General features: G+C 36.3%; 1 protein-coding gene across 8 annotated transcripts in view; it reads right to left on the bottom strand.

The window, feature by feature from the left end:
* Window positions 1-25,698, bottom strand: part of TFEC (transcription factor EC) — a 217,473-nt gene that overhangs the window by 60,331 nt on the left and 131,444 nt on the right. For all 8 annotated transcript variants that reach the window (XM_059885686.1, XM_059885687.1, XM_059885691.1 and 5 more), the window contains 1 exon segment: window positions 4,278-4,529. In XM_059885686.1, coding sequence (XP_059741669.1) covers window positions 4,278-4,529 — 252 coding nt within the window.

Below are 25,698 nucleotides of genomic sequence, written 5' to 3'. Positions count from 1 at the left end.
ACACAAGCCCTTACCTATTAGTAATTGTTTTAAATATAAACAGATTAAATTATCCAATTCAAAGACATAGTGTGAATGAGTGGATTAAAAAAAAAAAGATTCAACAACCACTGTCTCTAGGAGACTCACTTTCACTGTAAGGACAAACAGGGATTGAGAGTGAAGGGATGGAAAAAGACATTTCAAACAATGGCAACTAAAAGAAAGTAGGAATCGTTTACATTGATTACATCAGACAAAACAGACAAAACTAAAAATGGCAAAAAAAAAAAAAAGAGAGAGAGAGAGAAACAAGGAAAGTCATTATATAAAGGTAAAGCGGTCAATACAACAAACTGATATAACAATTTATGAGCCCAACATCAGAGCATATAAATATATAAAGCAACAACTAACAGAGCTAATGAGAAAAATAAACAGTATAATAATTATAAACAATAATATCTGAAGACTTTTTACCACTCTCAACAGTGGACAGATTATCCACACAGAGAATCAATAAAGAAACAGTAGATTTGAACAAATTCAAAGGATCATAAAGGGCAACACAGAACAACTATATTTTTCAAAAAACTGTGAAACCTAGAAGAAATGGAAAAGTTCTTAGAAGCATAAAACTTATTAAGACTTAATCAAGAAGAAGTAGAAAATCTGAATATACCAATTACTAGTGGAGATTGAATTAAATTAGTAATAAAAAATCCCCCAATGAGAAAAACCCAGGACCAGATGGCTTCACTGGTGAATTTTACCAAACATTTCAAGAAGAATAAACACCAATCCTTCTCAAAGTCTTCCCAAAAAATCAAAGAGGAGGGAACACTCTCTAACTGATTTTATGAGGCCAGCATTATCCTGATACTAAAATCGGAAAATGAGATTACTAAAAAAGAAAGCTACAGGCCAATATCCCTGATGAATATAGATGCAAAAGTTTTCAATAAGATACTAGCAAACTAAACTCAGTGCATATTAAAAGCATAATTCACCAGTGATCAACCTATGGAAAGGGGAAAAAAATGTTTGCAAACCATACATCTGATAAGGAATTAATAACCAAGACCTATAGAAAAGCTCCTAAAACAACAGTAAAAATGCAATTTAAAAAATGAGAGAAGGAGCTGAATACATATTTCTCCAAGGAAAAATAAACAAAAGGGCAACAGGTACATGAAAAGATGCTTAACGTCATTAGTTATTAGGGGAATGCAAATTCAGACCACAATGAGATATCACCTTATACCTGTGAGAATACCAATCACAAAAAGATAAGATAATAATGCTGGCAAGAATGTGGGGAAAAGGTTACCCTTTTATGATATTGGTGAGATTGTAAATTGATACAGCTACTATAGAAAACAGTATTCAGGATCCTCAAAAAAATTAAAAATAGAACTACCATATGATAACGAAATTCCACTCCTGGGAATATACCCAAAGCTAATAAAAACAATACCTTGAAAAGATATCTGCAGCCCCATGTTCATAGTATTTACAAAACCAAGATATGAAAGCAACCTGTGTCCATTCATCAGTGAATGGCTAAAGAAACTGTGAAATAAACAAGAATGCCATTTAGGCATGAAAAAAACAAGGAAATCCTATCATTGGCAACAACATGAATAGGCCTTGAGGGCATTATGCCAAGTGAAATAAGTCAGACAGAGAAAGACAAATAGTGTGTGATCTCACTTATATATGGATTATGAAACAAAAACAAAAAAACCTCATAGAAAAAGAGATCAGACTTGTAGCTACCAGAAGTGGGGTGGGGGAATGTGGTATGGAATTGGAGAAAGGTGGTCACAAGATCCAAACTAAAATTATAAGATAAATAACTACTAGGGGTATAATGCACACAATGCGACAACTGTATTTAACAATGTTATATGATATACAGGAAAGTTTTCAAGAGGACTTTTTTTTTCTTCTTTTCTCTTCTTTTTCTTTTATTGTGTCTACATGACAAGATGGATGTTAACTGAATTTATTGTGGTTAATCATTTCACAATATATGCATATTAAATCATCATGCTATATGCCTCAAACGTATACAGTTATTATGTCAAATATTCCTCAATAAAAAATAATTTAATCATAAAAGTAAAAGATCACAGAAGTTCCCTACAACCCACCCAGAAAATGTAAGTATCAAAAGAACTCTTCAAGCTGTAGAAATGTTAGTAAGAGAGGTTAAGGATTGAGACCCCACAACTAGTAAGTGGTGGTTTTAACCTCATGCTGTCTGACTCTAAAGACTGCACACTTTCTGCTTTGTGACAAGGACTCCTAGAACTAATCAAAGAATATCAGGAAATGGCAAAAAAGTAGGATGTATCTTAGCTACTAAAGGCAGCAAAACTGGAATTGATGGCAGTATGTGAAAATGTGTCTATGATAAATTAAATTCAAAAACACATTAAAACTATAACAGATGAAATAAAACTATGATTAACTGGACATTAATGACAGAAGAGCCTTTTAATACACAGTTTAAAGAAAAATGGTTAAAAATTTTAAAAATGTTTATCTGCAGCCAGCGTGCATGTTGTCCCTAGACCACGGCACATACTGAAGCTTTCTACCCTTCCCAGCCACGCAACTCCTTTTGACTGACACCACCTAAAGGACCCCTAAGATCAGGTAAATTTCTCATATAATGTACAACCTTATTATAAAATAAAAGGAAAGCTGTGTTCCTAAGAAATAAAACTGCTTACTAAGAAAATTAACATATGTTACTCATCCTTTCTCATTTTTTAGAAAACATATTTCACAACACAGAGTACTAACCACTGTACGATCACAGCATCATATTTCATAAGATACATACTCTGATCATTTTCTGGGTTTTGCCTAGAATTGACAGGCATATGCATATCTTTTGGAATTTGTTTTTTCCTTTGTAAATCAACCTTCCACACAAGGGAAAAACTTTGAAAACTTTGAAAGAAGAAAATTATAAGACAATTGTATTGGGTGAGTTCTAATATTTACTATACAGATGAACAGATGATTCTCATCTTACATATATTTTTATGACCTTCATAGAGTGAACAGAGAATCTAGTTCTACATTTTTTTTGGAAAATTCTTTATATACTTGTTACTGAAAAGTTTAAGTAAATATACATGTAGAGATTTATATTCAGTTTTGGATTTTAACTAGTCATGTTTTGTGATTGCTTTATATTTTATTAAACAATCTACTAGATCTTTCCTCTTTTCTCTTTTCTAGATTAACATAATATTTGCAAAAGAAAATTTTCCTCTATCATTTGGAATTTAAATACTTAGATATTGAGTATTATTCTTTTGCACCTGGAGACTATAGATTTCCCTTGGCCTGAAGAAGCTATGTTGTAAACGCTTTGATTCCTTTGATTGTGTACTTTAAATTTTCCCCCCCCTGTTTCTTAATAAATTCCTTTGAAAAATGTGAAAAAAAAAAAAAAAAAGCAGTGACCTGAATTCAGTAAAAATCACCAGGAATGTAGATTGGTAGATTAAATCTAGGAGCAAATAGGACCACAGCTTCATCTAACTAATCAAATGGAAAAAAAGAAAAGAATAGAAAACTCAGTTATTGATATAGGTTTTCTACATTGAAATATTAAAGGAAGTCTTTTTCCCAGTTCAAGTTCTTTCCCACTTCTACTGATTTTTCAGGATTTTTTTAAGGTCCATTTACAAGCAAGTCACAGTAATTCTGAACGCCACAAAGCTAAACATTCATTCATTTTATATCTTCAGCACCTCAAATTTTCTCTTACTTAGTAAATGGAAAGCAAGTATTTGTTGAAAATAGAAAGGAATGAATAATCAGTAATTAAAAACTCAGATACAATACTATAAAATATTAAGTGCAAGAAGACTATTAGTCTCATTCTGATAAACATTTCTAGAATAAATTTTTACTACTATTTAAATTCCACTTATTTTGTCTTAATGGGTACTTCAGAAAATGTAACTGTTGATAAATGTTTTAACTAAAGCTATCAGAAAACCAGTACAATTCAAGCTAAATTTTCTTAACCAATTTTGACTCACATTGATACAAACTGAAATAAAAATTTTTAAGTGAATTGTTATATTTTATGCATAACAATTCTTATGGGAATAACTAATTATTAAAAATTAATAAGATATCCTTTTTGTTAAAGGAATTTGCATATAGAATGTTTACTATAAAAATACTGACTTCAATTTCTTGAAGTGTTTTTTTTTTTTTTTTTTTCAAAAAACTATATATTTTCTTAAGTTAGTCATTAGACATACATGCCATTCTGTATTGTCATCTTCTTTGCCAAGAGTTAGCAACTTGGTGAGTGGATTTCCAGTGAGACCAGTGTCACTCTCGGGAGACGGGTGTCCATGCTGCACCAGAAGTTCACTGCTTGGCGTGGGAGGATGTGACCTTTTAAAACTTTGGTTGAGAATCTGGTGGTCAAGGGTCATGAAGGGTTTTACTTGCTGTCGCTGAACCTTCTGTAGCTGAGTCCTTGCAGGACTTTCAAAGTGTGCTGGGACCTACCAAATAGAAAACAAACATATGCAATGTGTAGCATCACCTGGTAAAGGAGTTCCACTTTTGACAATTGAATCATGACAGCAAACACTATAATGTCCAGTTTCTTTCTTATTTATTATCTATACATCTGTCATAATTTACATATTAATGGATTATAGTTTTAAGGAATAATTTACAGTTTACTAAAATATTTTAGTAAATATTCAAGGGATTAGATCTGATAGACAGGGATTAGATTCAAGGGATTAGATCTGATAGACGAGTGCCTGATGAACTATGGATGGAGGTTTGTGACACTGTACAGGAGGCGGGGATCAAGACCATCCCCAAGGAAAAGAAATGCAAAAAGGCAAAATGGTTGTCTGAGGAGGCCTTACAAATAGCTGTGAAGTGAAGAGAAGTGAAAAGATAGAAGAGAAGAGAAATAGAAGAGAAGTGAAAAGCAAAGGAGAAAAGGAAAGATATACTCATTTGAATGTAGAGTTCCAAAGAATAGCAAGGAGAGATAAGAAAGACTTTCTCAGCAATCAATGCAAAGAAATATAGGAAAACAATAGAATGGAAAAGTCTAAAGATCTCTTCAAGAAAATTAGAGATACCAAGGAACATTTCATGCAAAGATGGGCTCAATAAAGGACAGAAATGGTATGGACCTAACAGAAACAGAAGATATTAAGAAGACGTGGCAATAATACACAGAAGATCATTTTTGATCTTCACAACCCAGAAAATCATGATGGTGTGATCAGATATCCTTGAATGCGAAGTCAAGTGGGCCTTAGGAAGCATCACTACAAATAAAGCTAGGGAGGTGATGGAATTCCAGTTATTTCAAATCCTAAAAGATGATGCTGTGAAAGTGCTGCACTCAATATGCCAGCAAATCTGGAAAGCTCAGCAGTGGCCACAGGACTGGAAAAGGTCAGTTTTCATTCCAATCCCAAAGAAAGGCAATGCCAAAGAATGTTCAAACTACCACACAGTTGCACTCATCTCACACACTAGCAAAGTAATGCTCAAAATTCTCCAAGCCAGGCTTCAGCAGTACGTGAACCGTGAACTTCCAGATGTTCAAGCTGGATTTAGAAAAGCCAGAGGAACCAGAGATCAAATTGGCAACATCTGTTGGATCATTGAAAAAGTGAGAGAGTTCCAAAAAAAAACATCTACTTCTGCTTCATTGACTATGCAGAAGCCTTTGACTGTGTGGATCACCACAAAATGTGGAATTTTCTTCAAGAGATGGGAATACCAGACCATCTGACCTGCCTCCTGAGAAATCTGCATGCAAGTCAAGAAGCAACAGTTAGAACCAGACATGGAACAACATCCTGGTTTCAAATTGGGAAAGGAGTATGTCAAGGCTACATATTGTCACCCTGCTTATTTAACTTATATGCAAAGTACATCATGAGAAATGCTGGACTGCATGAAGCACAAGCTGGAATTGAGATTTCCAGGAGAAATATCAACAACCTCAGATATGCAGATGACAGCACCTTATGGCAGAAAGCAAAGAAGAACTAAAGAGCCTCTTGATGAAGGTGAAAGACGAGAGTGAAAAAGTTGGCTTAAAATTCAACATTCAAAAACAAAGGTCATGGTATCCGGTCCCATCACTTCATGGCAAACAGATGGGGAAACAATGGAAACAGTGAGAGACTATTTTGGGGGGCTCCAAAATCACTGCAGATGGTGACTGCAGCCATGAATTTCAAAGACACTTGCTCCTTGGAAGAAAAACTGTGACCAACCTAGACAGCATATTAAAAAGCAGAGACATTACTTTGCCGACAAATGTTCACCTAGTCAAAGCTTTGGTTTTTCCAGTAGTTATGTATGGATGTGAGAGTTGGACTATAAATAAAGCTGTACACTGAAGAATTGATGCTTTTGAACTGTCGTGTTGGAAAAGACTCTTGAGAGTCCCTTGGACCGCAAGATCAAGCCAGTCAATCCTAAAAGAAATCAGTCCTGACTATTCATAGGAAGGACTGATGCTGACACTGAAACTCCAATACTTTGGCCACCTGATGTGAAGAACTGACTCACTGGAAAAGACCCTGATGATGGGAAAGATTGAAGGTGGGAGAAGAGGACAACAGAGGATGAGATCATTGGATGGCATCACCAACTTGATGGACATGAGTTTGAGTAAACTCTGGGAGTTGATGGACAGGGAGGCCTGGCATGATGCAGTCCATGGGGTCACAAAGAGTCGGACATGACTAAGCGACTGAGCTGAACTGAAAATATTTTAAATGTTAACTAACTGTTTAAGAACAGCCATTAAAATAACATGCAACTGGTACCAAACCTGGAATAAATATATAGGCATCAAAACTTTTTGAGGATCTGATAAGAATGACTAAAATAATATAAGGAATATACAGCTAATTCACTATTATTAGGGATTTTTATATATCTCCTAGATTCCTTTGTATTACATATAAATATTATATTGAATATAATTATAATTATTTTTAATTAAAAGTTTAAAAAATTATCCATGAAGGAACAGAGACTAGAAATAAATATACTAAATATTGTCTGATACTTTACAGGTGATGAAAACCTAGGTGATTTTTTTTCAATTTTCTATATTTTCAATGTTTGATACTGAGTTCATTTTCAGCTTTAAAAAATCTTAATTTTAAACCCTTCTGTATTCTCACTTTATAATAACAATACTTTATTAAAGTCATTATGAATTGACAGAAAGAAAAGCATTCAGAGAAAAATCTAACTAGTGTCATGTGCCAACTAAGCAACTATCCAGTATTTTGAAATTCCTCTTTCAAAACATAGACTTAAAATTCTGGGCATCTTCAGTCTAATTATCATACTTAATGATATACCATTATTTATATAAGGACAACTTTAAGTATTCTAAGCTTTCCCTTTAAAAGCCTCTAAAAATAGGATTGCCCACCAGTCCCCGTTATATTTACTATGCTGCAATATGGCTTCTAATACATTTTCCTCAAGTGGCCTATATATAACCCTATTTAATATTTCCCTCATGTTAAACAATAGCAAAGATTGCTGTACAGTGCTTATTTTTCCTTTTATTTCAGTTTCACAATCTACTCCTTAAATCCCTTAACATGCATTAGCTCAGATAAATAGCCTTTACAAAGGATTTTGCATTTAAATTAGCTGGTTTGGGTTACAATATTGTAGTAGTTACTTCAGTTTAATTCTGTTATGCTGACATTTTTAGCATTATTTTAATTGTACTACCATAAAATAATTTTTCAGTCATATAAAAAAGATTAAGATTGGTAATAAAGATTACACATATTACTAATTATATTGCTATGAGCTTTAAGTTGTAAAATAACATTTCATTAAAATGCCAGTGGTAATTTTTTAGGGTAGCTATTTAGATTATTCTACAGTTTTAAATTAATCCTTCTTAATCCACATACATCTACAAAATATACATTATAAATAACATTTTCAGATTCACAAATCTGATTGATTTTCACACAATGCAAATGAATGCTAAAGAACACTGTATATTTTTCTAAGAAAAGTATGTTGAATCAGAATATACAACTTTCATTAACTAATTTTTCACCATTCATTGATGCTAAAAGCATCCTTAGAGTACTTATTTCAGTTTGTGTTACATCAAGTGTCCATGGGAAGTCATAGCTGTGACCCTAGGGCTCTAGAAATTTACAATATACTTGGGCAATATTAACATCAACTACAGCAAAAATGACAATAATGATAAATGTAGAAATATGCAACAAGTATCAAGCACTCTGCTAAGCCTTTTATACATATTATTTCATTTACTTTTTGTTACAGTCTTAGGATATAGATATCAATAATATCTACATTATAATTGAAGACACTAGGACTTAGAAAGGTTAAATGGCGTGGCTGTCATCATCCCACTGGCAAGGGGGAGTCGGAATACAGGGCCTGGCTCCCTAAGCACTACAGGATATTGGTTCCTGATTGAAATTACTGGAACACAAAGCAAAAAGCTCAGTAATGTAAAGTCAGTAAGCCTGACTCTTTTGTGACCCCATGGACTGTAGCCTCCCGGGTTCCTCAGTCCATGGGATTTCCCAGGCAAAAATACTGAAGTAGGTTGCCATTTTCTTCTTCAGGGGATCTTCCAGGCCCAAAGTTGAACCCATGCCTCCCACTTGGCAGGTGGATTCTTTACCACTGAGCCACCTGGGAGGTAAACCATAATCAGAGTTTCAAAGCCTTCACCTGTAAGGCCAGAGCAGTTGCAGATTGTGAATTGGTTCTTTAGATTATCAAAGAGATTAAGACCACTAAGATGTAAGGAAGTTTTGCTATTAAAAATAATAAGTAAAACACATCTCTTGAACTCTGAATTACTCAAATAATAATTATTATTATTATTGTTTTCATAATCTCTGAATTATGTCTCAACATTATCTCTCTGGAATGCTGTTACTGCAAACTAAAAATAATGATCAGCTTAAGTTCAAGACTGTCTATGTGCAGAAATCGTTTTATTTCATGTAAAAGGATTTATTTACTTTATTCTCCCTATTTTCCAAAATATTATAAATAACTATGAGCTGTAAATGTAGTGTGGAGTAGGGAAAGGCAACCCACTCCAGTAGTCTTGTCTGGAAAATTCTATGGCCAGGGGAGCCTGGTGGACTACAGTCCATGGGGTCACAAAGAGTTGGACATGACTGAGCAACTGAGCACACACACATGTAAATGTGGTGAAAGGTATTTACACAATTAGATGTAGGCTGAAGATTAATATTGCAGCTGAGTACCAGATTTACCCATGAGCATCCTGACAACAAAGGAAAAGGGAAAATTATTAAAACATATTAGGTGGAACCTTCTGGAATCACAGATACTTGACCATTTTGATCTACAAAATGTCTGTTCCATATTGTTATTCAGTCACTCAGTTGTTTCCAACTCTTTGCAATCCCATGGGCTGCAGCACACCAGGCTTCCTTGTCCTTCACCATCTCCCAGAGCTTGATCAAACTCATGTCCATTGAGTTGGTGATGCCATCCAACCATCTTATCCTCTGTCATCCCCTTCTCCTCCTGCCTTCAATCTTTCAGGCATCAGGACCTCTTCCAAGGAGTCAGTTCTTTGCCTCAGGTGGCCAAAGTATTGGAGTTTCAGTTTTAGCACTAGTCCCTGTAATGATATTCAGGATTGATTTCCTTTAGGATTGACTGGTTTGATCTCCTTGCAGTCCAAGGGACTCTCAAGAGTCTTCTCCAACACCATGGTTCAAAAGCATCAATTCTTCAGCACTCAGCCTATTTTATTGTCCAGCTCTCACATCCATACATGACTACTGGAAAAACCATAGCTTTGATTACACAGACTTTTGTAGGCAAAGTAATGTCTCTGCTTTTTAATATGTTGTCTAGCTTTGTCATAGCTTTTCTACCAAGGAACAAGCATCTTAATTTCATGGCTGCAGTCACCACCTGCAGTGATTTTGGAGCCCAAGAAAATAAAGTCTGACACTGTTTCCATCGTTTCCCCATCTATTTGCCATGAAGTGATGGGACCAGATGCCACGATTTTTGTTTTCTGAGTGTTGAGTTTTAAGCCAACTTTTTCACTCTCATCTTTCACTTTCATCAAGAGGGTCCTTAGTTCCTCTTGCTTTCTGCCATAAAGGTGGTGTAATTTGCATATCTGAGGTTATTGATATTTCTCCCATCATTCTTGATTCTAGCTTGTGCTTCATCCAGCTGGGAATTTCACATGATGTACTCTTCATATAAGTTAAATAAGCAGGGTGACAATATACAGCCTTGACATACTCCTTTCCCAATTTTGAACCAGTCCGTTGTTCCATGTCTGGTTCTAACTGTGGCTTCTTGACCTGTGTACAGGTTTCTGAGGAGGCAGGTAAGGTGGTGTGGTATTCCTATCTCTTAAAGAATTTTCCACAGTTATAATTCAACCTAATGTATATTTCTTAAAAGTAATTAAATCATGCCAGCTCTTAGGGAAGACATATATTTTTCAGAAAAATATCCAAGAATTTATAAACTAGATTTTTTCACAAAAGACATAATTGATAAAATTCTAGTAGCAGATTTGTAATATGTGCAGTGAAATTCTTTACATGCTCAGATTTAAATATATATATTATTTATTTATTTATTATCTAAAAAAGAGTCATCCAGGAACAATCTGAAACTTGACTATGGGAGGTTTATTGGGGGCTGCTCTCAAAACCAGTTCGACAACAGAATGAGGGAAGCAGGATCAGATGGAAGCAAGTGTAATTCAGTCATGAAGGGGATAATGTTGGCCAAGCACCATAACTTCCACCACATTTATTCTTGATCAAAAGCCCAAAGCATAATATGAATCATCTCAAGTGAAAGCCCAAACATAAAACTTTATACTAATGTGACTTGACCCTTAGATACCAGAGATCACACTTAGAGCAGGTGGAACAATGTTTTCCAAACCAATTTATACAGCAGACTCCATATTTAAGCACACTAACCTAGATGATCAGCTGGTTAGATCATAAACCCAATATCAGTTTTCTCAAGCTAGGCTTTTGATAGAAATTATGTTTTTTTCAGAAGTTCCATTATTTGGAGTTACAAAAATGAAACAGCTTAAAACATCCAATTATTTTTTTAATGTGTTTCAAATGTAGTTAAGCTCTCATAATCTAATAGAGAGCTGTGGATCTTTTTAAAAACTAGAAATGCATGTGTTGATATGCTATAAAAATGCTTACATTCATTAATAAGATAACCAAGGGAATGTACTTAATGGGTCTATTGAAGAATTTTTTTTAATTAGAAATACACAAATTCCTACAAGTACAAGAGGCTAAAGAAGTTGGTCAAGAAGAGGAAAAAAGCATTATTCTGGTTGTAGAAAATATAATCACTGGAGAATCACAAATGCAAAATATATGTGTTTATGTTTTTTTAATTTCTATTCCTATTTTTAGACTAGAATAGATGCAGGAAAATTCTGATTATTGAGAGAATGATGGAAATCCATGAGCAAGCCAGCCAATACTACAGACAAAAAGTCAGATATTCTCTGACACAGCAGAAGATGATTAAGAATATCTGATATCTGAGGTTTATTTTAAATTCCAGAGTTTAGATCAATCTTGGATGGTTTCACCTATATAAATCAGTAAATATTGTTAGAAATTAAAACTAACAAAGTGTTATGTGGCCCTATTTGTGTTTGTATTTAAAATCTCCTGGTAGGTAGTAGAGCTGTGGAGTAATACAGGCCAGGCAAGCAGTTCTGGCTAGAAGAGCTCTCTATGTTCCCATGTGGAGGCATTCTTATTCTCACGTGAAGTGAAGTGAAGCCGCTCAGTCGTGTCCGACTCTTTGTGACCCCATGGATTGTAGCCTACAAGGCTCCTCTGTCCATGGAATTTTCCAGGCAAGAGTACTGGAGTGGGTTGCCACATGAATTACCCCAATTTACATTTCATTGTTCCACACAATAGCCTTTTGACTTAGTCCTCAGATGAGTTTCAGATCCTATCTAGTGGATAGCAACAGGAAGGGTATTTTGTGGGAGGAAATTTTAGAAACAATTCGATGGGTGGCTGTACAAAAAAACAAAAACTGCAAAGGACTTCATCAACCCTGTGATTCTCTGTCTATGATATTGTCTACTGTTATCATATATTCTTAAGTATTGGTACAGATCATATAAAAACTTTTAAACATAATTCATATTTATGCAAATATATATAAGATAGCCTCTTTAAAAAGTTATCTTTTTACAGAGAAATCATAAGATAATTATAAAAGCCATCAGCTAATTCTTTCAACATTCACTCAGCAGTGAGAATGTGCTCTTTGTTAAAGCTAGTCCCAAGGGAAAATCATTCCTTTCCAGAAAGCAGGTCTGTGACCCATGTGTCACCATCCCTGGAGACCGCTTATCTTAACTGAGGGCACAGAACCTGGGAGGAGATGAAACACCTTCTGGGTACTGGCCTTTTGAAATTCAAAACTAAAAAGTGGTGGCAAACATCACACAAGCAATTGTCTCAGTAACATTTTATCATCATTAATTTGACTCGCAAAAAAAAAAAAAAACAGTCAGGCATGACTACTTGCAAAAACAGAAACAGAAACATACTCAGCAAGAAATACATTTATTTTATACATATTTACTATTTGGTCATAGTAAACAAAAACACATGTACTACCACCACACACACACAAGCATGTATGCTGCTGCTGCTGCTGCATCGCTTCAGTTGTGTCCAACTCTGTGCGATCCCATAGACGGCAGCCCACCAGGCTCCCCCATCCCTGGGATTCTCCAGACAAGAACACTGGAGTGGGTTGCCATTTCCTTCTCCAGTGCAGGAAAGTGAAAAGTGAAAGTGAAGTCGCTCAGTCATGTCTGACTATTCGTGACCCCATGGACTGCAGCCCACCAGGCTCCCCTGCCCATGGGATTTTCCAGGCAAGAGTACTGGAGTGGGGAGCCATCGCCTTCTCCAACAAGCATGTATATACACATAAAAAAGCAAGACAGACAATCTCATTCACTACAACATGACAGTACTTATTTAATTTTGCTAATTTTGTACTAAGGTTGAATTTAATAAATGAAGTAAAAGCTTGGATTTCATGAGTAATAGGTAACTATTAATTATGTTCCCAGTAGCAGAGGTATATAAGAAGAAATCTATTTTGGGGAGCTTATGAATCTACTACCTCCTAGATACCTACTCATAAAAGCCACATGACATTGTTAATATTCTGTAGCAAAGATTAATAACTCATTTCTTCAAATCATACTTTCTTCACAGCAGTCTTTGGATATGATATACCCATAAATCTCATCTTGACTAAACCTAAAATTATACAGTCGAGCTTGTCTGATTGAGATATAACTACTGAACAAAGTAGGCTGGGTTCATCAAAAGTTCTACTTAGATTTCTAAATAGCTGTCAGCATATTTCAGCTGAACATTATATAATCCAAAGCTATTTAATGGATAATAATATAAAATGTGATTGTAACATATTCTTTCACTCCCAATCATTTGAATTTGGATAATTCCAATGGTGTGTCTTTAGAAGAGACCCACACTTAAGAGACTTTAAAGAAGCATGAATATTATTAAGCAGAGTGTTCCTAATTCAATAGTATTCTAGCAGGAAAAATGCTTGCACTCCACAAGCCCTCATATTTTTACTGTAAAGTGTTAGTTTCCCTAACAACTCCATCTAGCTCCACCTATACTTGCTTTGATTTACTTAGAGTCCGACACGACTGAAGTGACTTAGCAGCAGCAGCATCTCAGGAAAATTACATTTTGTATCCCAGCTGGCACTAGTGGTAAAGAATCCTTCTGCCAATGCAAGAGACATAAGAGACTCAGGTTCGACCCTTGAGTACAGAAGATCCCCTGGAGGAGGGAATGGCAACCCACTTCAGTATTCTTGCCTGGAGAATACAAATGGACAGAGAAGCCTGGCGAGTTAAGTGCATAGGGTTGCAATGAGCTGGAAACGACTGAAGCGACTTAGCAGGCACACATGCATACCTCTTTAAAAGAATTAGAACAAATGCCAGAAATGACTGAAGTTTATCTGCTTTTTAAGAATATGTGTATTTAGAAATTGAGACCAATAAGTATCAACTAAGAATCACATCAGACACTAACCACTTCCTACTGACTTCAAAATGACACAATAGCCACACACACACACATTAAAGTCATGTTGCAATATCACCACTAACTGAAATAAGTTAATATGAAAAATGCAGATAACTTAAGTGATAATGTTTTAAAATATATATGACATTGCATTTACAGGCTTAGCATTCATTAATTCTACAAATATTTGAGTGCCTACTACACATCAGGTTTTACACTACTGTGATAAGCTCTGGGGATGTAATTATGAACAAAATAGGTACAACCCAGTATTCAGAGTTCACAGTCTACTAGAAGAGATAGATAATTAAAATATAATTATAACACAATATGATAAACCTTATGAAAGTAAAAGGTGTCACAAAATCAAGCAGAAAGGCCTCAATAAAATGGGAATAAATCATTCAAATGATAGTTTCTGCTATTAATTTCACTAATTCATTCACTTAATAAATATGTATATGCCTATATAGAGAGCCAGTTGTGTGGGAAAAATGGTGAGCAAATTGAAACATGGTCCCACTGCTCATGAAGTTTACGAACAGGTGGAAGAGACAGACTTTAATCTATACTTTCAAGTATTACAAGTGAGGGACAAGTGAGATGCACATGCCTATGATCTTGTAGAAAAAGATCATCTGGACAGAAGTTAGGGACAATTTCCCTAAAGAAGGAATGGTATGGTTAGATTGGAGGGTGAGTAAGAAGGAAGGAGAGGCAGAGTATAGGAAAAAAAAAAACATTCCATGGAGATAAAGAAGCATGTGGGAAGACCCTGGTGGGAAGAAATGAGATGAGAAAAATGCACTGAAAGGAGATGACATGACTAGACCAGAGTGTGATATAAGGCTGAGAAGATCAGCAGGGCCAATTCATGAATTCATGCAATATTTTCAGTATATAAAGATATCTTATTTTCTTTATCACAAGAATGATGGCAGTAACAGTTAAGTGGATGAATTTTAGAGGGGCAAAATATGAGAATCTAGGAGAGAAAAAAGGGCTGCTTGAATTAGGGTCATGTGATAAGGGTTGTCAGTCACATGGAAACAAATATATGGAGTCAAGTGATGTTTAGAAATGGATTAAGAAATGACATCTGAGGTTCTGGCTTAAGTGACTGAATAGATAGTGATGCTCTTCACAGAGAAGACTGGGTTTTTTGAGGGCAACAAAGAATCATAAGTTTAGTTTTGAACACACTGAGTTTGTGATGTTTTGAAGGTACCCAAGAAGGTATGTGAAGTACACGGCTGCATACACGGGTCTGGAATTCAGAGGTAAGGTATGAGTTGTGAATAAAGTTTACAAAACATTTATGCTTAAGTGATAACCAAGATGATCTTTGGAGGATGTACAGAAGAGAAGATAAAAGACAGCCTAGTGTCAAAGATGGTGAACTCACAAGTTCTAATTACACATAGGGAAATCTATTCTGATTCTAAACTTTTATTTTTCCCCTGGGTTCCAGTAATTTCTCCCTCACATTTTGCAAAATGCTTATTTGAAGTTTGTGTGTGTTACATTGTCAGGTAAATCCTCTTTAACAAAATAGTTATTAGTTTGCCCTATTTCCAAAATTATGCATTCAATCTCTTAATGTAAATACAGAGCTATTTTCCTAGTCCAATAACACTACAATTCTAATATTCTCAGTTTCCCACCTCTTAGCTACAATTCCAAAATCCAAAAAGTTTTAGAAGTAGGAGTTTTTTTTAACTTTGGCACAAACTCATTTGGTGGTAAAATCAAACCTGAAATGAGACAACCTTATAACCCTTCTTTAGCCCTCTAACAGTAGATATTCATATGCACAGCTGAAGGTACAATAGTGTTTGATTATGGGATGCTGTTTTGGATACTGGAGGCTGTGGTGGAATATACTATCATAAATACTCAGTTGGTCCTCTGCAATTATTTTCTAAAACTTCAGTACAATATTTAACTATTTTATTTTCAGAAATTACAGCATATCATAAATTAAAATTAAGCATTTTCTCTCTTGGAGAAATAATAGATGAGCAAATGTTCTTTCCAATTCAATAAACCAACTGAATACATGAAAGATGTATTCTTCCCTTAATAGGAAAGAATTGGTCAGTTATAAAATTTTATTTTGATACTGTTAGCAATATGTGAACCGTGAACTTCCAGATGTTCAAGCTAGTTTTAGGAAAGGCAGAGGAAACAGAGATCAAATTGCCAACATTCGCTGGATCATCGAAAAATCAAGAGAGTTCCAGAAAAACATCTATTTCTGCTTTATTGACTATGCCAAAGCCTTTGACTGTGTGGATCACAACAAACTGTGGAAAATTCTTAAAGAGATGGGAATACCAGACCACCTGACCTGCCTCTTGAGAAACCTATATGCAGGTCAGGAAGCAACAGTTAGAACTGGACATGGAACAACAGACTGGTTCCAAACAGGAAAAGGAGTTCGTCAAGGCTTTATGTTGTCACCCTGCTTATTTAACTTCTATGCAGAGTACATCATGAGAAATGCTGGGCTGGAAGAAGCACAGGCTGGAATCAAGATTGCCCGGAGAAAGATCAGTAACCTCAGATATGCAGATGACACCACCCTTATGGCAGAAAGTGAAGAGGAACTAAAAAGCCTCTTGATGAAAGCAAAAGTGGAGAGTGAAAAGTTGGCTTAAAACTCAACATTCAGAAGATGAAGATCATGGCATCTGGTCCCATTACTTCAAGGGAAATAGATGGGGAAACAGTGGAAACAGTGTCAGACTTTATTTTTTTGGACTCCAAAATCACTGCAGATGGTGATTGCAGCCATGAAATTAAAAGACACTTACTCCTTGGAAGGAAACCAACCTAGATAGCATATTGAAAAGCAGAGACATTACTTTGCCAACAAAGATCCGTCTAGTCAAGGCGGTTTTTCTAGTGGTCATGTATGGATGTGAGAGTTGGACTGTGAAGAAAGCTGAGCGCCGAAGAATTGATGCTTTTGAATTGTGGTGTTGGAGAAGACTCTTGAGAGTCCCTTGGACTGCAAGGAGATCCAACCAGTCCATTCTGAAGGAGATCATCAGCCCTGGGTGTTCTTTGGAAGGAATGATGCTAAAGCTGAAACTCCAGGACTTTGGCCACCTCATGCGAAGAGTTGACTCATTGGAAAAGACTCTGATGCTGGGTGGGATTGGGGGCAGGAGGAGAAGGGGACGACAGAGGATGAGATGGCTGGATGGCATCACTGACTCGATGAACATGAGTCTGAGTGAACTCTGGGATTTGGTGATGGACAGGGAGGCCTGGCGTGCTGCGATTCTTGGGGTCGCAAAGAGTCGGACACGACTGAGCGACTGAACTGAACTGAACTGTGACATTTAAGTTTAGTGTTTATGGCTATATTTAAGTAAGTCAGTACTTCAGTTTATATTCTTTTTAGAAGTTTATCATGCAATTAAATTTTTTTCATGTAAATGTGAAAATATACAAGTTAATTATTTAAGCTAGATTCAGTAAAATAAGTTTTAAATTCTAAAAAAAAGACACGTTTATCTAAATTCATTAAGGCCTAAACATATATTAATGAAACTATTATAAAACAAAAGACATTTTTCTTCAGAAATCAACCGTTGTATTTAGATGAAGCTTTATACTTCAGTTACTTTCAACTTAAAACAAAGCTCTCATGTAATGCTTAAATGTACTATTTTTCTTCCTCTGTATAGTGACATTTTGATATCATTTTTATTATGAAATTGTGAATGTTCTTTCAAGGATGCAGAAAATAAAGCAGAAACAAGACTGATTTCTTTAAAAGGTCGTATTTCAAATATCTTGGAAAGTCATCAATGCATTTTTTAAAAAACATTTTACATGTTTTAAAATAGAGCCAAAGTCATAAATAGGAATATTTGGAACAAAAATCCAAACTTTCCTATAATACTTGTTATCTCTTGTATCATTCTGCTACAAATGCATTATATTTTTTTTATTTTTTAGTATATGTTAATGGTACAATTTGGGATAACATCAATATATTGCCAACTTATGCAGACCTTACAAAAGAAATTCACAGGCCACTTAGTTTTTAAGATTAATTTACAATAAATAAACATGTATTTTTGTAAGAATATAAGGACCATAAATGCTTATTTCTAAAAAGAAATTCTAAATAATTCAGACTGGTTTATATTGTCTTAGGCTTGAAAACTTTTTATATCCCTTATCTACTTTATGAGTTGATATATGGTCATCAATTAATAAAGTCATTTTTATCATAATAAAATGTCATCATTAGAACTGCAGTATTCCAGCCTAACCATTTTCTAAAGAATATGATTGGGGCATTTTAGGTTGTTAAATATTAAAATAATCTAATTGAAAATGAGACTTTAAAATTATTCATTATGATTGACAAATGGCAGAAAATAGCTCTGTTTCATAAGTACATTTCATCATTCAACTTTTGTAGATACTACTAGTATTTCTGGAGGGGAAAAAAAAGTAAAATTTATCTTGTCTTTGTTTTACGTAACTAGTACATAGAATTATTTTTGGTAAAGGCACCTGTTACTACATTATTTACATAAAACAAATTCCCCAAGTAAATGTGTTCTCATGTATGAAAGACCTTCAAACAAAGTTGTAATTTTACTTTCTCTTTATCACTGAAGAACGGTTCTTGTTTAGAATCAAAAAAATATAATTCCAACTTAAATTGTTTATGTTATAGTAAGTATATAGCCACGAAATACTAATTTGTTGAGAAGACTGATCACAGGACCTCATGGACTAGTTGAAAGCCCCAGAATGCAAAATAATAGTAGCCACAGTCACAAGTTGAATCAAACCAATAATTTGATTAAACACCTTTATCTTGATGAAAGTGAAAGAGTAGGGTGAAAAAGTTGGCTTAAAACTCAACATTGAGAAAACTAAGATCATGGCATCTGGTCCCATCACTTCATGGCACATAGATGGGGAAACAATGGAAACAGTGAGAAACTCTATTTTCTTGGGCTCCAAAACCACTGCAGATGGTGACTGTAGCCATCAAATTAAAAGACGCTTGCTCCTTGGAAGAAAAGCTATGACAAACCTAGACAGCATATTAAAAAGCAGAGACATTACTGTGCCTACAAAGGTCCCTCTAGCTATAGTTTTTCCAGTAGTAATGTACATATGTGAGAGTTGTACTATAAAGAAAGCTAAGCAGGGAAGAATTGATGCTTTCAAAATGTGGTGCTGGAGAAGACTCTTGAGAGTTCTTTGGACTGCAAGAAGATCCAACCAGTCCATCCTAAAGGAGATCAGTCCTGAATATTCATTGGAAGGACTGATGCTGAAGCTGAAATTCCAATACTTTGGCCACCTGATGCAAAGAACTGACTCACTGGAAAAGACCCTAATGCTGAGAAAGATTGAAGGTGGGAGGACAAAGGGACGACAGAGGATAAGATGGTTGGATGGCATCACAGACTCAACGGACAAAAGTTTGAGTAATCTCTGGGAGTTGGTGATGGACAGGGAAGCCTGGCATGCTGCAGTCCTTGGGGTTACAAAGAGTTGGACACAACTGAGCAACTGAACTGATCCTCATTTTATGGATAAAGAAACTGAAGCTCAAACAGGTTATCAGACTCACTCACAATCACAAGGCAGAAAAGTGAATTTGATTTCACATCTTTTGATTACAAGGAGAGTATTTTCTCAATTACATGTTTTTTTATTATCAGCATACAAAGATAGTAAAACTCCACCCCCAGCATTAGAAAAAATGTTTCCCACCTTTGTATATGAATCAGTTGATTCTACTCTCTAATGAAAGAACTGTTGGAGTTGCTTCCCCACTATTAGTTGACTTAGCTTGATTCACTTTTCAGTTCAGTTCAGTCACTCAATCATGTCCGACTCTTTGCGACCTCATGAATTGCAACACGCCAGGCCTCCCTGTCCATCACCAACTCCCAGAGTTCACTCAGACTCACGTCCATTGAGTCAATGATGCCATCCAGCCATTTCGTCCTCTGTCGTCCCCTTCTCCTCCTGCCCCCAATCCCTCCCAGCATCAGAGTCTTTTCCAATGAGTCAACTCTTCGCATGAGGTGGCCAAAGTCCTGGAGTTTCAGCTTCAGCATCATTCCTTCCAAAGAACACCCAGGGCTGATCTCCTTTAGGATGGACTGGTTGGATCTCCTTGCAGTCCAAGGGACTCTCAAGAGTCTTCTCCAACACCACAGTTCAAAAGCATCAATTCTTCAGTACTCAGCTTTCTTCACAGTCTAACTCACATCCATACATCACCACTAGAAAAACCATAGCCTTGACTAGACGGATCTTTGTTGGCAAAGTAATGTCTCTGCTTTTCAATATGCTATCTAGGTTGGTCATAACTTTCCTTCCAAGGAGTAAGTGTCTTTTAATTTCATGGCTGCAATCACCATCTGCAGTGATTTTGGAGCCCCCCAAAATAAAGTCTCTCACTGTTTTCACTGTTTCCCCATCTATTTCCCATGAAGTGATGGGACCAGATGCCATGATCTTCATCTTCTGAATGTTGAGCTTTAAGCCAACTTTTTCACTCTCCTCTTTCTCTTACATCAAGAGGCGTTTTAGTTCCTCCTCACTTTCTGCCATAAGGGTGGAGTCATCTGCATATCTGAGGTTATTGATATTTCTCCTGGCAATCTTGATTCCAGCTTGTGCTTCTTCCAGCCCAGCATTTCTCATGATGTACTCTGCATATAAGGTAAATAAGCAGGGTGACAATATACAGCCTTGACGAACTCCTTTTCCTATTTGAAACCAGTCTGTTGTTCCATATCCACTTCTAACTGTTGCTTCCTGACCTGCATATAGGTTTCTCAAGAGGCAGGTCAGGTGGTCTGGTATTCCCATCTCTTTAAGAATTTTCCACAGTTTATTGTGATCCACACAAAGGCTTTGGCATAGTCAATAAAGCAGAAATATATGTTTTTCTGGAACTCTCTTGATTTTTCGATGATCCAGCAGATGTTGGCAATTTGATCTTTGGTTCCTCTGCCTTTTTAAAAACCAGATTGAACATCTGGAAATTCATGGTTCATGTATTGCTGAAGCCTGGCTTGGAGAATTTTGAGCATTACTTTGCTAGTGTGTGAGATGAGTGCAATTGTGCAGTAGTGAGCATTTTTTGGCATTGCCTTTCTTTGGGATTAGAATGAAAACTGACCTTTTCCAGTCCTGTGGCCACTGCTGAGTTTTCCAAACTTGCTGGCATATTGAGTGCAGCATTTTCACAGCATCATCTTTCAGGATTTGAAATAGCTCAACTGGAATTCCATTACCTCCACTAGCTTTGTTCATAGTGATGCTTTGTAAGGCCCACTTGACCTTGTACTGTAAGATGTCTGGCTCTAGGTGAGTGATCATTATGGTTATCTAGGTCATTAAGAGCTCTTCTGTATAGTTCTTCTGTGTATTCTTTCCACCTCTTCTTAATATCTTCTGCTGTTAGGTCCATACCATTTCTGTCCTTTATTGTGCCCATCTTTGCATGAAATGTTCCCTTAGTATCTCTAATTTTCTTGAAGATATCTCTAGTCCTTCCTATTCTATTGTTTTCCTCTATTTCTTTGCACTGATTGCTGAGGAAAGCTTTCTTATCTCTCCTTGCTATTTTTTGGAACTCTGCATTCAAATGGGTATATCTTTCCTTTTCTCCTTTGCTTTTCACTTCTCTTCTTTACACAGCTATTTGTAAGGCCTCCTCAGACATCCATTTTGCTTTTTGCATTTCTTTTTCTTGCAGATGGTCTTGATCCCTGTCTCCTGTACAATGTCACGAACCTCCGTCCATAGTTCCTCAGGCACTCTGTCTATCAGATCTAGTCCCTTAAATCTATTTACCCTTATGGCAGAAAGTGAAGAACTAAAGAACCTCTTGATGAAAATGAAATAGGAGAGTGAAAAAGTTCACTTAAACCTCAACATTCAGAAAACTAAGATCACGGCATCCAATCCCATTACTTCATGGCAAATAGTTGGGAAAACAGTGGAGACAGTGGCTGACTATTTTTTTGAGCTCCAAAATGGTGATTGCAGCCATGAAATTAAAAGACTCTTACTCCTTGGAAGGAAAGTTATGACCAACCTAGACAGAATATTAAAAAGCAGAGACATTTCTTTGCCAACAAAGGTCTGTCTAGTCAAGGCTATGGTTTTTCCAGTAGTCATGTATGGATGTGAGAGTTGGACTATAAAGAAAGCTGAGTGCCGAAGAACTGATGCTTTTGAACCGTGGTGTTGGAGAAGACTCTTGACAGTCCCTTGGACTGCAAGGAGATCCAACCAATCCATCCTAAAGGAAATTAGTCCTGGGTGTTCACTGGAAGGACTGATGTTGAAGCTGAAGCTGCAATATTTTGGCCACCTAATGTGAAGAGCTGACTCATTTGAAAAGACCCTGATGTTGGGAAAGATTGAAGGCAGGAGGAGAAGGGGACAACAGAGGACGAGACGGTTAGATGGCATCACCGATATGAGTTTGAGTGAATCCCGGGAGTTGGTGATGAACAGCGAGGCCTGGCCTGCTGCGGTTCATGGGATCACAAAGAGTGGGACATGACTGAGCAACTGAACTGAAATAAACTGATCAGAGGGCAGCAGGTTGAAAACCACAATCACAGGAAACTAACCAATCTAATCACATGGACCACAACCTTGTCTAACTCAATGAAACTATAAGCCATGCTGTGTAGGGCCACCCAAGACGGACGGGTCATGGTGGAGAGTTCTGACAAAATATGGCCCACTGGAGAAGGGAATGGCAAACCACTTCAGTATTCTTGCCCTGAGAACCCCATGAACAGTATGAAAAGGCAAAAAGATAGGACGCTGAAAGATGAACTTCCCAGGTCGGTAGGTGCCCAATATGCTGCTGGCGATCAGTGGAGAAATAACTCCAGAAAGAATGAAGAGATGGAGCCAAGGCAAAAACAACACCCACTTATGGATGTGACTGGTGATGGAAGCAAGGTCCAATGCTGTAAAGAGCAATATTGCATACGAACCTGGAATGTTAGGTCCATGTATCAAGGCAAATTGGAAGTGGTCAAACAGGAGATGGCAAGAGTGAACATCGACATTTTAGGAATCAGTGAACTAAAATGGACTTCAATGGGTGAATTTAACTCAGATGACCATTATATCTACTACTGTAGGCAAGAATCCCTTAGAAGAAATAGAGTTGCCCTCAGAGTCAACAAAAGAGTTCGAAATGCAGTACTTGGATGCAATCTCAAAAACGACAAAATGATCTCTCTTCATTTCCAAGGCAAATCATTCAATATCAAGTTAATCCAAGTCTATGCCCCAACCAATAATGCTGAAGAAGCTGAAGTTGAAGGATTCTATGAAGACCTACAAGACCTTTTAGGACTAACACCCAAAAAAGATGTCCTTTTCATTACAGGGGACTGGAATGCAAAAGTAGGAAGTCAAGAAACACCTGGAGTAACAGGCAAATTTGGCCTTGGAGTACAGAATGAAGCAGGGCAAAAGCTAATAGAGTTTTGCCAAGAAAATGCACTGGTCATAGCAAACACCCTCTTCCAACAACACAAGAGAAGACTCCACACATGGACATCACCAGATGGACAACACCAAAATCAGATTGATTATATTCTTTGTAGCCAAAGATGGAGAAACTCTATACAGTCAGCATAAACAAGACTGGGAGCTGACTGTGGCTCAGATCATGAACTCCCCAAATCTAATATGTTTAATTAACCTATCAATGTCATTAAAATGCTCCAATAGCAGAAGTTATAAAAGCAAAATGTTGCTTTCCTACCCCCTTCCTCCCTTCCTTTCTTTATTCCTCAATGTGATCTGAATATAGTATGTGTGCATGATAAGTCGCTTTAGTATAGGTGAGAACAGATGAAAATAGAAAACTGGGCAGAAGTCACTTCATAAAAATGAACAAACACCACCCTGAGCTTTGTACTGACAGCCCCAGTGTGCCATACTGGACTTTTAGCAGGCTAGTAAGATGATCAATTAGTATTTCATAAAAATCCCTTAGGCAAAAATACGGAGACTGGATTATTGAAAGATGAGGACACAGGAGAACAATTGGGAGTTTTTAGTAATATTCCAGGAGAGGAGACTAGAGGGCCCAAGTTATGGCAATAGAATTTGATATTTTAAAGGTAGGTCAAATACTATCCATAATACAGAGGATAAATTTTGAAAAATATGTACAGGATTTCTTATTGATTTATACATGTGGTGAAGGAGAAGGAAGATTCACCTTGATGCTTCACCTATAATGCTTCCATCTGAAATGAGAAATTGTGGAGAAGATGGCACTTAATCTAAATAAAGAATAAAAATGGAGGTAAACAATTAGAAGGAAAGATGATAACTTCAGTGTTAGACATAATGAAATCAGAGTGACTGTAAAGTGTCCAAGAGGAAGGCCTAGTTAATACCTAGATGTGTGTGCTTACAGAAACAGACTTGGTGGCCATCTCAGAATAAATCGCTGAATCAGGGTTTTACTTAAAATCACACCAAACAAAGAGTTAGAGTTAAAAAGACAGAAGCCAGGTAAAGGACCCTGAGGAATGTGTAATGGGCAAGGAAGACTAGAGAAATCTCAAGAAAGTATAATGAAAATTAGGGTAGAATGATATAACAAAGCCAAAGTAGGATAGAATTTCAAGGAAAATAAGTGGTTAACAGAGTCAAATGCTACAGGGATGAGCGAACAGAAAGAGCAAGAGACATTGCTATTTTACCACTGATCTTATTTAATAGAGGCATGTGAGATAGCACCTAAGTCCAGAACATTCACAAAACATTTCCATGAGAAAAAGTGGATCTTTTTTAGGAGTGCTGAAGAGAAGCACGTGAATGTATTTCAAACAATAACAAGATATTTCAAATTCTCAAAAAAAATGTATTAGGGTGTTCAACCAATGTAAACCGGACTTCAAAAAATTTTGCTTACAGTAGACAATAACCTCATTATGTTCTCCCATAAAATCCCACACGATAATGTGAAAATCAATCATTATTTCCATCCAGGTTTTTGTCTTGCCCAAACCTGGCAGCTAATTTCCAAGTAAATTTCCTAAAGGAACATAAGATAGATAAAAGGGGGCTTGCTTTTAAAAAGCAGCTCAGATAATGTTAATCAGATTCTCTTGCCTCTCATCAAAGGTTTGTTTGGTGTTTTGTTTTTTTCTGTCTCTCATAAATTCTTAGAAGGGCTACTATTAGTGGCAAGGTCAACTTTGCCTTACCACAAGTCACTAATGACTGAATTGGTAACTTGATACCTGAGAAGTCTTTTGCTGTCATACATCTATCACCAACTCTTCAGAGGAGTAAGAGAATATGATGCCTTACTAGGACTTGGCCAAGTTAGGGGAGAGTTTCAATCTTATTGAATTCTATATTGCATAGGGGAAATGTGATTGTTTTGTAGCCTATAAATATATTGCCAGGCTGTGCAAGCAGTAAGACATCTCACTCT

Source organism: Bos taurus, chromosome 4 (assembly GCF_002263795.3).
Source record: "Bos taurus isolate L1 Dominette 01449 registration number 42190680 breed Hereford chromosome 4, ARS-UCD2.0, whole genome shotgun sequence".
NCBI lineage: Eukaryota > Metazoa > Chordata > Mammalia > Artiodactyla > Bovidae > Bos > Bos taurus.
The sequence above is the reverse complement of the archived record's forward strand: the minus strand, read 5'-3'. Positions and strand labels throughout refer to the sequence as shown.